The sequence below is a fragment of the Geospiza fortis genome, unplaced genomic scaffold (genome assembly GCF_000277835.1).
Source record: "Geospiza fortis unplaced genomic scaffold, GeoFor_1.0 scaffold112, whole genome shotgun sequence".
Lineage (NCBI taxonomy): Eukaryota > Metazoa > Chordata > Aves > Passeriformes > Thraupidae > Geospiza > Geospiza fortis.
Genome location: NW_005054298.1, coordinates 25,474,003 through 25,488,972, shown reverse-complemented (window position 1 = coordinate 25,488,972; position 14,970 = coordinate 25,474,003). Strand labels below are relative to the sequence as shown.

Sequence of the window (14,970 nt, the reverse complement as noted above, 5' to 3'; positions counted from 1 at the left end):
TTCTGTATAAAATCCAGAAAACGTGATACAAAGTTTTAAGTCTGTTTTTGTTTTGTAGTAAGATAATCAGTATTTCTGTAGATAGAGATAATACAGTAAAATTACGTATTCTGTGTCATACTAAGTTGAATAATACTTTAATTCTCTTTTGGTGTGAAATCAACAAAAATTATCAATATTTTCATGTGCTGACTTTATTGTATTCATCTTGAGGTTATTAAAAATATGTGGTAAAAATAATAAAGTAAGCAAGTCAAAATATACCAGTTTGTTTTATGTGTTTCTTGTTCTGCAAACTTAGACAGTAGGAGCCTGTAATGCATGGGTTTTTTTTACAGTCGTTTCATAAAAAAGTACTCCTTTGTCCTTTATAGATAGGAGTACATTGGATCTGAATCTTTTCACAATGTAGTAATGCATCTTTTTTATTTTTTTAAATTTTTCAGAACTATCATGACGTCATGTCTTGCCACCCAGAAAACTTTCAGTGGGAGCACTGGAGTTTTGAAAATGTTGCTACCATACTGGCTCGCCGGTTCCCCAATAGCTTTATTTGGGTCATAAAGTGTTCTCGAATGCACCTGCACAAATTCAGCTGTTATGACAATTTTGTGACAAGTAACATGTTTGGAGCACCAGAGCACAGCGCTGACTTTGGAGCTTTCAAGCATCTCCATGCTTTGCTGGTTAATGCATTCAGACTCTCTCAGAATATTCTGCTGTCCCAGAAAAGTGTGCATGGTGTCAGCAAGGATGCAAAAATAGCTGCTTGTAAATCACAGCCACAGTCTGTTCCTACAACAAATGGCTGCTCGTCCAAAGAAAGGGAGAGAGATTGTGAATGCTCTAATAATTCTGCTGTCAACGTCATGGTACCCTCTGCTGTAGGTGCAGCATCCTTTACTTTGATTGGCTTCAGTAAAGGCTGTGTGGTTTTGAACCAGCTGCTTTATGAGCTGAAGGAAGCCAAAAAAGACAAGAATACAGATGCCTTCTTAAAAAACATAAAAGCAATTTACTGGCTGGATGGTGGTCACTCGGGAGGAAGCAACACTTGGGTTACTTACCCTGAAATGCTGAAAGAACTTGCAGAGACAGGAATTAAAGTTCATGCTCACGTTACACCGTACCAAGTGTTTGACACAATGAGGTCATGGATTGGGAGAGAGCATGAGAAATTTGTACAGATACTTGAAGAATTTGGTGTGGAAATAAATGATCAACTGCATTTTGCTGATGAAGTTCCCTCCTTAGACAACCATTTCAGAGTTCATGAAGTATTTTGAGACTGTATGTATATGAACAGTATATTCTCTGTAGAAGCACTTTTAACACTGTAAATGTTGTCATCTAGATTTTCAGCTTTGAGCAGATGCTTTCTAAACAGAATACTAAATCAGTTCTGTGTTGCTAATAGATACTATATATAAATTTCTGTAGCATAAAAAGGCTTATTGGGACCCCATAACTATAACAGATGTTGTTTTTTGATTCCTGGGAAAAAAGTGTTATGAAGAACAATCCTCTGCATGGTTTTTGTTAAATGTGAATGTTTATTCTTAAACTGTTGGCAGAATTTTTAGTCCTGGATGTCTAATGTCATATACTGCATTTAATGGGACTTTAAAGTACTTGGGAATTTCAGATGTGTGGATACTTCAGTTGAATGGCTTCCAGGGCTAAAATTATTGCTCTTTGTCAATAACAGATGTAAGGTTAGTTTTTTGGCTTAAGGAAATTGATTGTAGTTATATATTTTGTGGAGACCTGTTTTATTAGGTAATTAAATCTTCCAGTTTTGTAACATTTTTCCTGTTTGAAACAAAGTCAGAAATACTCACCTTTGGAATAATAGTGCCAATACATTTCTCTTCCTTATGTGCGCCTCGCCATTTCTGTCACTCTGAAGTTTGATTAATTAATTGTGTAGTATCTGCTAGTAAACAGCCATTTCACCTGGAGGCTTGAAAATTGTGATGTAGCTATGTTAAGTAACCAGGAATGTTGATTAGGGTGTAGCTTGTTCGTGCTTCAAGATACCTTGCTGTTGCTTTGCTAACTTCTGTAAGGACCAGCAGTAATAAATACCTTTGTTTTCACATCAAGGGGTGACATCCCTACCTTGGGATGGCAAGGTTTTACTTGGTAATTGCTGCATTGATGTTGCTCTTAATCAAGCCATAAGCACATAATCTATTACAAGTTGCATTAAGAAAATTCAGACTGTCTTGACTGTAGCTCTTCCAAAATGCCTCAGTTTTAAAATCTATTATCTCCTTTAAATGTACTGCTCTACTCTAGTAGTTGCTTCTAGAGCCATCCAAAAACCTTCTTTTTGGAGCCTAATTTTTCCCACAGAAAAAAAACCCTTTAAATAGAAAGCCAGCCAGATTTGATACAAAAGATGTAATCTGGTTCAGACACCAAACCTGAGTGTACTTAAGGAAGAAATACTGAAAGATGGACAATGATGGTATTAATGGAACTTTTCTACTGTTGCAAGTAACTCCCCATTTAGCTACAAAGCTCAGAATCATTCTTAGAGACAACTGCAACTATTAACAATGAACCAGTAACTCCAAATGGTTTTGGATTTCCTAGAAGTATAGGAACACAAAAGCAAGTTAGCAAACCTCTGTGAAGATTACACAAACAATTGTGGCTAAGCTCTGAAAAAAGGCATTTTATTCAACTTTGGTTCTGTGTTTGATGGCTTAATGACATCTCTGCCTTGCTCCTTGTTTCCTGTGACTCTTACACTGTGGAAAGGAAGTTTCTTCTGTTGGCATCATTAAAACTTAAAAGGTTCCCTGTAGACAACTTTTGGGAGAAACTGAGCACATCAATGATCACTGAATAATGAGAAAAGTGTGTTGTACTCCTAAGAAAATTTTCTTAACACTCAAAATATTAAGGGTGATAGAAAGGATTATGCATACAGTGTGCATCTTACAATTTCAAAGAGAACTCTATCACTAATAATTAGATTAATGTACCTAGTTAATCAAAAGAAATCTGTTTTAATTGATGGAGAAAAGTGCAACATGCAAACAAACTGAAGAACCTGAAATTTAGTTCCATCTGCTTTTTTATTTTAGGCTGTTTCTTGGAGATTTCTTTCAATCCTATTTGTTGATTACTATCTTAGTAGGCTTATAACAACTCTTTAATTTGTTTCAAGGAACATTTTTTCCCTTTATGGTCCTTTTGATAACATTTGCAGCAAATGTGAGGAATTTTTCTGTAAAGGAAATATAGGTTACCTAAAGAAGTGGTTTTAATAGAAAGCCTTTAAATGGCTTGAAATATATTTAACCATCCCCTTACAAAATAGTATTTTAAAAAGTAAACCAGCAAAAACCCCAGAACTTTCTATTGCTTTTGCTCTCTCAGTTTCAGACTGACTAGGCTAAGCTGGGTGTGCTAACACTTGCCCAATCCAATAACACTGCAGATCAGAGACCAATTTCTAAACAATTCTGTGCCTGCCAAAACATCAGAACTACGTTGCTGCAAGCTTTTGGAAATAGCTATTAAAATATTGACATTGTCTTCAAAAGTTTCTGGATGGCTGTCCTGTTAAAATAATACTAACCTGTTTGATGGAGGCTGCCTACAATAACTGTTAAATAGGCTCAAGTGTTGCTGCATTACTTTGAAGAATAGGCACTTTGTTGTAAAACTAATCTTATTATGAGACCTCGTGTTGTGGAGGGAAAACTGCCTGGTTGTTTTTCATTCTTTAAACAGCTGTAGTACTCTGTTGGAATGTGCCTCTGTCATTCATTACAATGCATGCTAAAAATAAATTTTGCAAACTATGTAGAAAATAAACTATTTCTAATGGGTGAAACCACTTTGATGTGAGTACAAAACCATTAAACAAGGAATGTGCAGTTTTGTGGATTAAGTTTTAGCAGGTGTTTGTGGAGACCTAGTTTAAAAAATCAGATTTATTTGATGACTTTTCTTCAAGGAGGCTTTGTATTTGTGTAGTCACCATCCATAATTTTAAAACAGCTTACTGGCATCTCACAAACACAGGAAAGCTGGCATGACGCAGCCAAGGGTGGGACATTTCTGTGTTAGGATAAAATGGGTCATAGTTTGCATATGCCCATTTTTCAACATTAACTGTAAAGGCAGTTTTTAATAGGCTTACGTGTAAACGCCTAAAGTTAGGTGGCTCTCCTGCTAATAGTGCTGTAGTTCAAGACACTTCTGTTTTCTATTGGAGTGAGCAATCTTACACAGTCCATAGTAGAACCTAGTAATGATTGGTGTTCTCGTATTACGTGCTAACATGTACTAAACTGTAAACTGCTAAATTCTTTTAAAGCAAGGCTTGATTCTATGAACTTTTCCAGATGACTGAAATAATTTTATTTTGTATGAATCTAAAATGCTAAAAAGTTTGATAAACTTCTTCCCATCTGGGACTGATTTAGTCAGATCTCTGCAAATGCAAAAGTTGGCAGCATGAATATAAAATTTACACTTGAGTGTTGAAGGGGCCTGAGAATACCAAGCTGACACCTCCCTTTTGTGAATGGAGACCCAAGAAATGGCAGGAGGCATCAGCACAGTAATTCTCTGTGCCAGTACCTTGAGAAGCTGCTGGCAGTTAAAGTGATGGCTGTGCAGGCACAATGCTGGAACACAGCTTTGTTGAGCCCTGCAGGCTCTCTGAACCTCTCAATTCAGTCCTAACACACAAAGAATATGCTCTGTTCACCTCTGCAATTCAGACTGGGCCCTTGACATTACCAATCCAACAAAGCCAAGAGGTTACCCCAGCCTAATGGGCAGAGAGATTCTGTCTCAGCAGTATGCACAAGCAATCCTTGTTCCTTTCTGAGCAAAAATTTTGGGAGACCTATTTGTGATCCCAAATTGAAATTCTGCCCTCAGAACGTACAATGATGCCCGTCAGAATCGCTTGGCTGGTTCCATTCATGCTTATTCATTGAGGTGGCCGGGTGCCCATTCACATGGTACCAGACTATTTTCACTGTGTTGAACTGCCAAGAAGAACAGGTTTAGAAGAATAATCTGCACAGTGTTCAAGCTCCTGCTCTTCTGAAGAAAGCTTTTTTTCCAGCACTTCTTTAACACTACACATTTATTTTGTCTAAGAGCTTTTGACAAGTTACAATTCTCAAAAAATGTTGTTAGAAGTAACAGGCTGACCTAAGTCAGATAAATGCTGCATTCCCCAAACAGCACAAGTAATAACATCAGAGGTGTTTCAAAGAGACCATGCCTAGCCTATCCTTTTTGTCAGATCCCCACCTTTATTTCACAGGGCTTTTGTAAGCACTACAATCTGCTGAAAAAGTAACCTTCTACAATGCCTAAACAACAGGCTCCATCCCAAAAGGTGCTATGCAAACCCCCTTTCATATGATAACAAAACAGCCCCAACAGGTTTTGTGTCTACTCCACAACTATGAACTCCACTGCAGATACCAGGACTGTATCTGAATGGATTTGTGGGCACATTAGTGCCAAGTGTTTCACAGCTGCAGGAGCAGCAATGCTGTCTGACTGCACTGAGGCAGTGACAAAGAAGATATTCCCCCAGTAACACATTACTGAGCTAGGAAAGGGTAAATAATTTACATTGTACTCAAGCTGCTGCACAATTCTAAGTGTAATCTGGCATGGTTAGTTTTTGCTTTTTTTCCCATACCCACTCTGTTTCACTACAAGGGGGAGAAGAAACTCCCTACACTAATTGCCAGGTTATCACTTAAAAAGAAACCATGACCATTACAGCTACCACCAATGGCTTGCTTGAACCTCCTCAGAAACCACTATGGCTTTCTTAAAATTTAATGAGGCTGCATTCACAAATACGTGCAGTTACTTCTAAGCATACATGCTGTCAGCCCACATACCAAAACTTTTGTTCAGAAAAATTTAAGTAGAACATTACAAAAAAGTACAGTTATAAGTGGAGGCACTGCAAATGTCTGTCTCATTGTAGAAAAGAGACCATCTCCAGATCAAGCAGACTGTGACCTCACTGCACATGAAAAACTAGGAAGAAAATCTACAAGAGGAATTTTGTTATAAAATAATGTTTATTGACAGTTTTAATTGGTCTCACAGAAAGTGTATGTAAGTATAGATGGACGGTTTCCATACTAACTTACAATTTTCTACTTGCAAGGGACCTTGCTGAATTGCAGTGTGTTACTTTATCCATAATCATTCCTGTAGGCCTTTTCTTGGATACGTAACACCATTCTCCGAGCATAAAAATCCCTGTATTCCTCAGGTAGTTCTTCAAGTGTTTTCAAGGCTCTGTCCAAGATCTGTATAGCTCTAGAGGCTGCCATGGGATCTTTATTTCCATAAGTGTCAGTCTTATCATAGGACTCAGGAGGAAGGTGCTTCCAAAAGACATTCAGTGCCACTCCAAATTCCTCAGAAATTACATTATGGAACCACAAAGCTGTAGAAAGAACAGTCTAAAATAAAAATCACTATCCAAAACTTCCATGTGGCTCCAAGCAAGTGTCAGAATTGCCCAAACTAAATCTAGTTGAGAAAAAGCCTCAACTACTGTATTTTTGTTTATTTATAAATATCCATATGAATGTATTGCATTGTACCAAATTTAAGAAGTTTTTCAAGACATTTATGCTGATCCATAACTTCTCATAAAAGTAACAATTGCTGAAGCACAGAGGTACTCAAATGTAAGCAAAGGATAAGCATGTGTAGAGTGAAAGACATCTTCCCTTGCTCTCCTCCACTCTAAATGCAGGTATCTATTTCACTTAGTCCCTAACCTTGCACATGCTGTCCAGGCATTAATGTAAACCACCAGCATCAGCCAGGTCACTCAGGCAAAGTTGCTAATCTTCTCATAATGAAGGCATGAGGTTTTTCAGCTGAATCATCATGACTGTGGTAAGGAAGCCAAGACATCTTTGTTTCATTGAGTATATTTAAAGAATCAGTTTAATATGGTACATTTAGGATATTTGAATTTTAAGCTAAAAGTCTGAAAGCTGTGTTCATTGCATCTTATTTGCCTGTAGGTGCTGAAGACAGAAAAGTTTATTCTGAGAAATCAACATGAAGCTTCTTTCAGGTTAGGAAGAGGGGCTGCTTCTACCTTCTTCATAATAACCACACACATTCCTCCAAAAACATCTTTTTTTTTTCAGTGGTATGCACTGCAGGATGCTGACAAAACACCATTCTCTGGACTCAAAAATCCCTATACTCCCCAGTCAGTCTTAAGAGAGCTGAATGTGTCTCAGGTTTGATACTGCTCACCCACTGGCAAAGACAAACAAGTATCTGGACTTCATAAACAGAAAACAGGGGTGCTGACATCAGCAGCAGTGTGACATATAACTATCTAACTGTAACTAGAAGTTTATTTAGGAAGAAACATAAAGGCAAGTTCAAAATTAAGTAACAAGTCAAAGGCTAAGAAACTATTATAAAGTAACTTCCTAAAAACCTAGTAACTTCTTGTTTACTGACCTGTTTATATTGTGCAGATAATGTAAAAGTGACAGGATAAGTCATATCTGCTGCAAGCTCACGATGAGTTAAAATAAAATCAGTAACAAGGAGGAGTAGTTCAATAGGAGTAATTCAAATGCCTTTCCCTGGCTACCAGAATATGTCATGTCAGCCCAGGAAGCAGCTTCCTGCTTGTGCAGAAAAATTAGTAGGACTTGTGTTTCCATTCCCCAAAGATCATTATTAATCTTTAGAAGGTCCAATAACTCTACCATCCATAATTCTCATCAGACCATGTGCCTCAAGTGTCAGAGCTACAGAAGAACAGAAATGGTATTTCACTCAAATTCTGTCATTAAAAAACTCAGGTCACTGAAGTAATTTCAGATTTCAGAAGGTAAGTTTATAGTATTAATCTATTAAGACACAAATTCAGGAGCACAGAGTGTACACTTGAGGGAAAGCAAGATTTGTAGGTAGATATAATAATACTGTTTCTCGCGTTAATTGTACAGTTGGAAGAAGTAAATTAGTTTTGCCAACATTGGCTTTCAATGCTCCTACTCGTAACAGAGAAATGCTTTAGTAATCTCTTAGCATCTCCAGAAATCAAAAATTAAAAACTAGACTGTTTAATACCATGCAATGGTCAGGAACTATTTACTACTTACCTGGAATAAATAACACATCTCCTGCTTCCAAAACACATTCATAGCGCTTGGCTTTCACAAAAAGGGGATATTTCTCCATGTCTGGGTTATCCACATCCAGCACCTCTGATTTAGTACCTAGAAAAATTTCACTGAATAAATATTCCCACTCTTCCAATAGTAACAAAGCATTATCATATTGCTGGAGATGGCAGCTCTTGAATCAAATTTAGTCCTGGTTTATTTCTCAAAATCAGGAAAACCTGATAGCACCCCTCATTTACTGAAGAGATGTTCTCCTCTTGTCTGTATTTGTTCTATAACTGCAACCTTATTAACACTAAGAACCACTTTTCCTGACATCTAAAAAACCACTTTGAACCCAGAGAGAACATTTTACTCCTTCAGTTAGGTGTTGAAAATAATCAGGCAAAGCTGCTGTTTTCCTTAGTTTTGACTAAAGCACACAGAACCAGAGTTAAAGGAACAAATTACTTCTTTTATAGCAAGTAATCTGTCAGTGATTATTTTCTACAGTGCAACACTTGTGAGCTGAAAAGCTAAGATCACCAAACTCCAATCTAGATACCTGTGACATGCATACCTGATAAATATAAATATGGTGCATCTCGAGGACTGTACAAAACAACTCTTTTTCTCCCTGTGACTTGGATTAAGAAGTTGTCCATTACCTGGGATGAGCATAATAATAGAGATGTCAGCCAAAATTTGATTGAATAAATATACAGACTTCAACCTATCTAAATATTAGCTTAAAAAAAGAGTATTAACAAAACCTTCACATGTTAAGAATTATCTTATAAACAAATTTATTCAGAACTCACTGCACAGTGTTAGAAGACAACCTTATTTGGAATCTATTGCATTGCAGCCAGAAACCACTACAATCATTGCACAGTTGGCAGTCTATTGTATAACTAGAATTTATCTTAATCTGGCCATTAGAGTGAAAAAAAAAAGGAAAGCAATGTTGAAGACAAAAATGTTTAAAGTTACTGTGTTTCAGATTTTCAACTGAAATTCAAAAGAGTTTAAAAAAGGAAAACAAAATAAAACATCCTTTAATCTTACAAATCTGGCATTAGACACAAACCCAGTTAAGATACTATGCCTAAGCAATGCAACATTTAAAACTCACCATACCACTGAATGTGGTTCATTTTACTCTTTCAAAATATGTGAAGTTTGTTATTATTCTCTAATCTTTGACAGAGATTTGCACCTTATTCTCTTAACTCCGTAATGCCATCTGCAACATTTCATGCTAAGCCCATGTATTACCTACATCATAATGCGTCCATAACTGTAATCCAGCTGAGCTGATGCGGAAGACACTAGAGAAAAACTGTTCCTTCTCAAAATACTCTGGAATATGAACATCTTCTGCTAAAATAGGAAACTGCTTCCTGATATCTGCAATATCCTGAAATGGAAAGGGCATAAATCTTAGAGAACCATCTATGCACAATTAAATGGGGGAGCACTTCACAATCATTTCCAATCATATGAAATGGGGTTAGAATTCAGCACTGGCAACACCTGAAATCAGCAATGCTTTTCAGCATTGACTTGCAAATGCCATGGTTATGAGAGCTGCTCATAACCATGGCTGCTAGGAATCACACTGCAGGAGCAAGAGATCAGCATAAATCCTTTTACATTAGTTTACAACAAAAGCTAAAGAAAGGCAGTTTAGCAATGTACTCTTCAGTGACCAGCTCAGCTCCCATGCAACAGCAACTATTTTAGACACTTTGAAGTACTCTGACCTGAATGCAGTCGGATTCACAAACCATGTGACCCTAAGTAAATTGTATGACAACAGACTTTAAAAAAATATTTCTAAACTGCAACTTTACAATATCAGAACTGTAATCTCCAGTAACTTACCTTCCTAACATCTTCACCCACTGAACGTAAATAGTACTTTTCATCCTGAAGAGAACACAAAAAGAGAATTGTTTGGGGTTTTAAAGTAAGAATTACCAAAACACTTAAATAGAGAGCTTGTATTTTCTCATTTATCTAATGCAGAATTTCCTTAAAATATAGTACAAATAAAGGGCATCTACAAATTCAGCTACTTTGTTATATTGCCATTTACGGATTCCTGCAGCTCATTTTGACAAAAGGGAAAAATAAATTAACTGAAAGGAGAAGAGTAAAGTGTGGGGAGACTGGTCAACTGCTTCAGCATTGCTGTTACTGAACAGACTCAAAGCAAATGCAGATTATAATTTCAGTTCTTCAGTATATTGATGCAGAAAACTATTTTTATTGCCTTCAAAACTTACACCATTCTATGCAGCATGAAAGGTAAAAAGCATGTCTACATTCAAAACTATTTGCTCCCTAATCACAGTTATCTGAAAAATCCCTAGCCTAAACACTGATATGTAGAGATAACCACACATTCACTACTCACAAATTATGTTTCAATATATCTGGATTTGTATTTTGATAGTCATCAAATTCTAAAATATCTTCATGACATTTTCTTGCAAACCACACAAATTATATGGTTGTTATTCTAAAGCAAGGTTTGATTTCTAAATTTCATACTGGAATTTTTGCTCATGTAAGCAGTTTTTGTTCAGAGAAACAGGATGACTGAAGTTAACCACATACAAAAAAACTCCTGAGAAGAATTACTTCTCACATTTTTTCCTTTGGCATCAACCCACAAGAAAGTCAAATTAAAGATCAAGTTTTTTACTGAAGTAAGACTTTAAATTACAATTCATCACTTTTCTCTCCATATACCAGCAAAATAAACAACAGAAGAAACTACTAAGGAAATTACCTCAGTAAGAAAGTACTCCTTGTGCTTGACTTCAGCTGCCCTTTGTACAAATACATCAAAAGGCAGAGTTCTGAAATAGAAGTATTTGAATTTATACCATGAATCAGTGTAACAACACACAGTCTAAACTCCAGATTTACAAGCTCCCTTACCATATCAAGTGCAATGGAAGTTTTTTAATTAACATGACTAATCAGTGTTTGCAGCAGATGTTTGAAGAGTTCTCCCAAGACAGAAATCCTGCACTTAGAAACTTCTCTGGTTTGGTGAATTGTTCCAGTATATATCCAAACAATCCTCTAGTAGCTGAGGCTGGAAGCACCTTTGGAGCTCCTCCAGTCCAAGCCCCTTGCCAAGAGCAGGATTCACTACAGCAGTTTGCACAGGACAGCATCCAGTTCTGTTTCGTGGATCTCCAAGGATGGAGACTCCATAATCTCTCTAGAAAACCTGTTGCATTTGTTCCATTGTTTGACTAACCTCCCTGTAAAACAGTGTGTCTGTGTGTGTGTTAAAGGGGTTGACTGAATTTCCTGTATTTCAGCTTGTGCCCATGGCCTCTTGTCCTGTCACCATGGACCACAGAGAACCCAGCTCCATCAAGTGTTCATCCACTTTGTTAAGATCCCCCTTGAGCTTAGGAGTTCTGAATGGTCTGAGTCACAGAACAAAACATTTTTCACAGTCAAATTAAGACTCAAACTGTGGCAATACTTGCTTAACTGTTTAAGTGTGTCATTTTTAGGTTTGTTTACTGTACCTTTTTATAAATTTTATAAAAAGCTCAGCATCAAGAAAACTCCCAACAGGGAAGATGCATGCTTGTATCTATGCATTTTCTGCTATGAATTTGTGCAGGAATACAGGTAATTACCTTCATTTGTACATCTATAAAATTTATTTCAGTTCTATGGATTTTTTTTAAATATATGTTTTCTCAGCTCCTCAAAACACAGGCATATTGATATTTCAAATGTTTCTTTGCAGTTTTCCTTAAATGTACTAAACACAACTTCAGAAGATTCAAGAAGAGCCGCTGGGCATTAGAGCTGGTCCCTCTGAAGTCAGTAAGACTGTTACATATTTATGTACATAATGGGAGCTTTTAATGCAGATTACAGATTTTGGTATCAGTTGATAGCTGAATGGCAAACCAAGCATAATCAGCAACAGGACATGTATTCATTATTATGAATTCAATGTTACATTCATGCAGCTCACCATCTCACACTAACTGTCACTGGATGATGAACTATTGCATGTAAATATCACATTTAAGTACCCAGGGTTAAGAAGAAACCATTCTCAAGCAAAATTTTTCTTGATCCTGTCATCTTTTTTACTAGAACGTGAACCTGCATCTGACAGTACTTAAACCAATTCTCTAAACATTTTAGGCTTGTTTGGAATAGGCAAATAGAAAATCCACTGAAGTCAATGGAAAACCAAACAAAACCCAATGCTCTGACTTCTGCCAAACTGTTCTATCATGTCCACTTACATGTGCTGCTGAAGAAAGTGAGAGCACAGCTCTACTACAGCTTAAACTGATGCATTCTGGTGCTACCACAGCCCTGCCCTTGCTATCTGCCCTCATCACCCCATCTCCCCCCTTACAGTAGCACTGGCACTCATCTGATCCCCCTGTGAACCTGCTTACAAAGCTAAAACAGCAGAAAACCATTCAGATTTCTGCAGCACATCACAACCTGGCTGGATGAGTTCCAGAACCAACACAAAAACAGGGGTAGGAGCATGCAACTCACAACAGAACTGCAGTACTACTGATGTTCATCAGTTTAAACTAATGGGGCTGCATGTTAAGTCCTCAGAGTCTCTATTCTTTTGTTTCTACTTACTGTCCCTTCAGATTAGAATGAGGGGCTTGCTGTGGAAAAGGTCAAAGCTTTCTGAATTCATGTGAGGTATGTGAAAGTCCTGACACCTGCTGTAATGAAACACCATCAGAGCATCAGAGAGTCCATTTGGCTGTCTACAAACCTGCTAAAACTAAGACTCCTGAACAACTGTAAGTGAACTCACAGCAAGAGATACTAAAAAACCCCAAAACAGAGCAGGGAGTATAAAGAATGGAGATAAGGCAAAGTTAGTCAAGTACTCCCTAATTTCAGAGATTCAATAGTTCTTTATGCAGTGAGCAGAATGCACCATGATTGTAATTGGTGTTCATCCCCCGAACAACAGGCTCCACTCAGAGACTTGTGGCTTTGTTACAGCATATGCTCCCACCTGCTCAGAAGTTTAACACACTGAGCAAATCCTGTTCCCACCTGGGGAAAACAAAAACTGCTAAAATAAAGGCATTTACCCTTGAAGGACAACACAGTGACGGAGATTAGATGAACTCTGAAGAAATGTTCTGGCAGTTACATAAGAGAAGCTCCAGAGGAGACCAAGGTTTTTTGTGGCCCATATCAAGATTTAAGAGCTGGTGAAATGTGTGGTATCCAGTGGTTTGAACATTCTGAAAGCTGCACATGCTAACTTTGAAAGGAGCTTGGTTTTAACTAGTTACACCCTTTCTGGAGTGCAATACCATGGCTGGCACACACACACCAGCATTCCAAGGGGATCAGACACACAGTGAGTCAGAAATTGTCACTCTTCAGTAACACTGAGAATGCACCACATAACTACAGCAAATACCAGGTCATCAAGTGTAGATATCAAGGGTGTTATGGTTTGTTTTTAATTAACATCTGCAAATGCCAGGCTCAAATTTCCTAAAACAGTGCTCTGACAAAATACCTTTACAACAATCCATGACACCATTTTAAGGTGCTGTTTGGCCCTTCATTTCACCCTCACTGTATTTATTCAGGGTGCAGAATTAACAGAAGAGGGAGAAATCCAGGACAACCCTTTGATGCATAATGTAATGTAATGTTTTCACAAACTGTCTTCCTATTCCCACTCTCAGCTCCAATCAGATGCACTGTATGTCTGTAAGTTACAAGCACATGCCTTTAAAATGCAAGAGGCTTTGGAGTGAAGTACCTATACACAAAGTTCTTACTGAGGAAATCCATCTGTGGCACTGCAGAAACATGAATCTTTACTTCTTTAGATCCTTCAGCTTGGCTCAAGTAATCTATTGTCCATTTGGTAGTGCAAGTGCCCAGTTCCAGTCCTGTCAGCACTACTGGCTTTCTCTAAGGAACAACAACAACAAAAAAATCAGTGGTGAATGATCACAGCATCCAACAGAAAAAAAAACAGAATGAATTTTTCAAATTACATCGAAGCAACTTTCTTTGTAAATATTGTAAATGTTTCCTACACAAGGTTACAACTATTCTGTTCACAAGCAATGTGAATCAAATGCTGAATGTTGAAAAAATGCAGCAAACTATGGAACTGTTTCTCTATTAACTATGTGTTCTTTCCTAGTTGGGTAAGGAAGGATATGGAGAGACAAAGACAATTATAGCCCACTTTGTGCTGGGGCCATTTAGGAATCCAGCCAGACAAAGGAATAGATTTAATCCTAGCCAAGGCTTAGCACAAAACATGTAAAAGCCCACAAAGTTAAGGTGCAGACTGTAAGCTGTGGTGATGCTGTTATGTTCTTATGGGAGAAAGAAGCTCTTTCCACCTATAGCAGGTTCCTTGCTACTCACAATCACGAACAGGTTTGATCCAGCCCGCACACAAAAAGTAGAAAGACACTTTTGCTTTTAACTGGGACCTCGGAGGGTGGAGGGTAAGGGGCAGGGGGCAGGAATAAAACAAGAGATGACAAAGCAACAAAACGAACTTTTAAACCACGGCCAAACGCAATGGACTCTTACAGAGATCACCTGTCGGAACTTGCCGGCAGCTCAGACAGGAGCTGCCTATTGAAGCTCCTTGCTCCTAAACTCCCACTCCCCCCAAAAGATCAGGGCACCTTTCCGGGAACACACAAACCCAAATCCTGGGGTTGGCCTGCCCCAGCTGTGCCCGCTGAGGGTGGGTTCCCAGACACCTCCTGCCTTGCCCTGTGTC

At 37.8% G+C, this 14,970-nt stretch overlaps 2 protein-coding genes across 3 annotated transcripts in view; one reads left to right on the top strand and one right to left on the bottom strand.

Annotated features, from left to right (window-relative positions):
- The first annotated feature begins 449 nt into the window (after positions 1 to 449).
- CUNH2orf69 (chromosome unknown C2orf69 homolog) lies at positions 450 to 3,910 on the top strand. Its single transcript, XM_005415949.2, has one exon. It carries the CDS (start codon positions 462 to 464, stop codon positions 1,284 to 1,286), a length of 825 nt encoding a protein of 274 aa, XP_005416006.1. The 5' UTR covers positions 450 to 461; the 3' UTR covers positions 1,287 to 3,910.
- Positions 3,911 to 6,067: 2,157 nt separating this feature from the next.
- Positions 6,068 to 14,970, bottom strand: part of TYW5 (tRNA-yW synthesizing protein 5) — a 9,644-nt gene continuing 741 nt past the window's right edge. Inside the window, exons 2-8 of one of the 2 annotated variants that reach the window (XM_005416131.3) lie at positions 13,981 to 14,135; positions 10,963 to 11,032; positions 10,050 to 10,094; positions 9,445 to 9,582; positions 8,743 to 8,830; positions 8,160 to 8,276; positions 6,068 to 6,460 (exon numbers count right to left, since the gene is read on the bottom strand). In XM_005416131.3, coding sequence (XP_005416188.3) covers positions 6,204 to 6,460; positions 8,160 to 8,276; positions 8,743 to 8,830; positions 9,445 to 9,582; positions 10,050 to 10,094; positions 10,963 to 11,032; positions 13,981 to 14,135 — 870 coding nt within the window. In that variant the 3' untranslated portion in view covers positions 6,068 to 6,203. The remainder of the gene's footprint in view (positions 6,461 to 8,159; positions 8,277 to 8,742; positions 8,831 to 9,444; positions 9,583 to 10,049; positions 10,095 to 10,962; positions 11,033 to 13,980; positions 14,136 to 14,970) is intronic. The other variant, XM_031057250.1, reaches the window with a different exon arrangement.

Excerpts from the sequence above, each read along its gene's own strand:
- CUNH2orf69 (XM_005415949.2), top strand. The coding sequence starts at position 462 with ATGTCTTGCCACCCAGAAAACTTTCAGTGGGAGCACTGGAGTTTTGAA.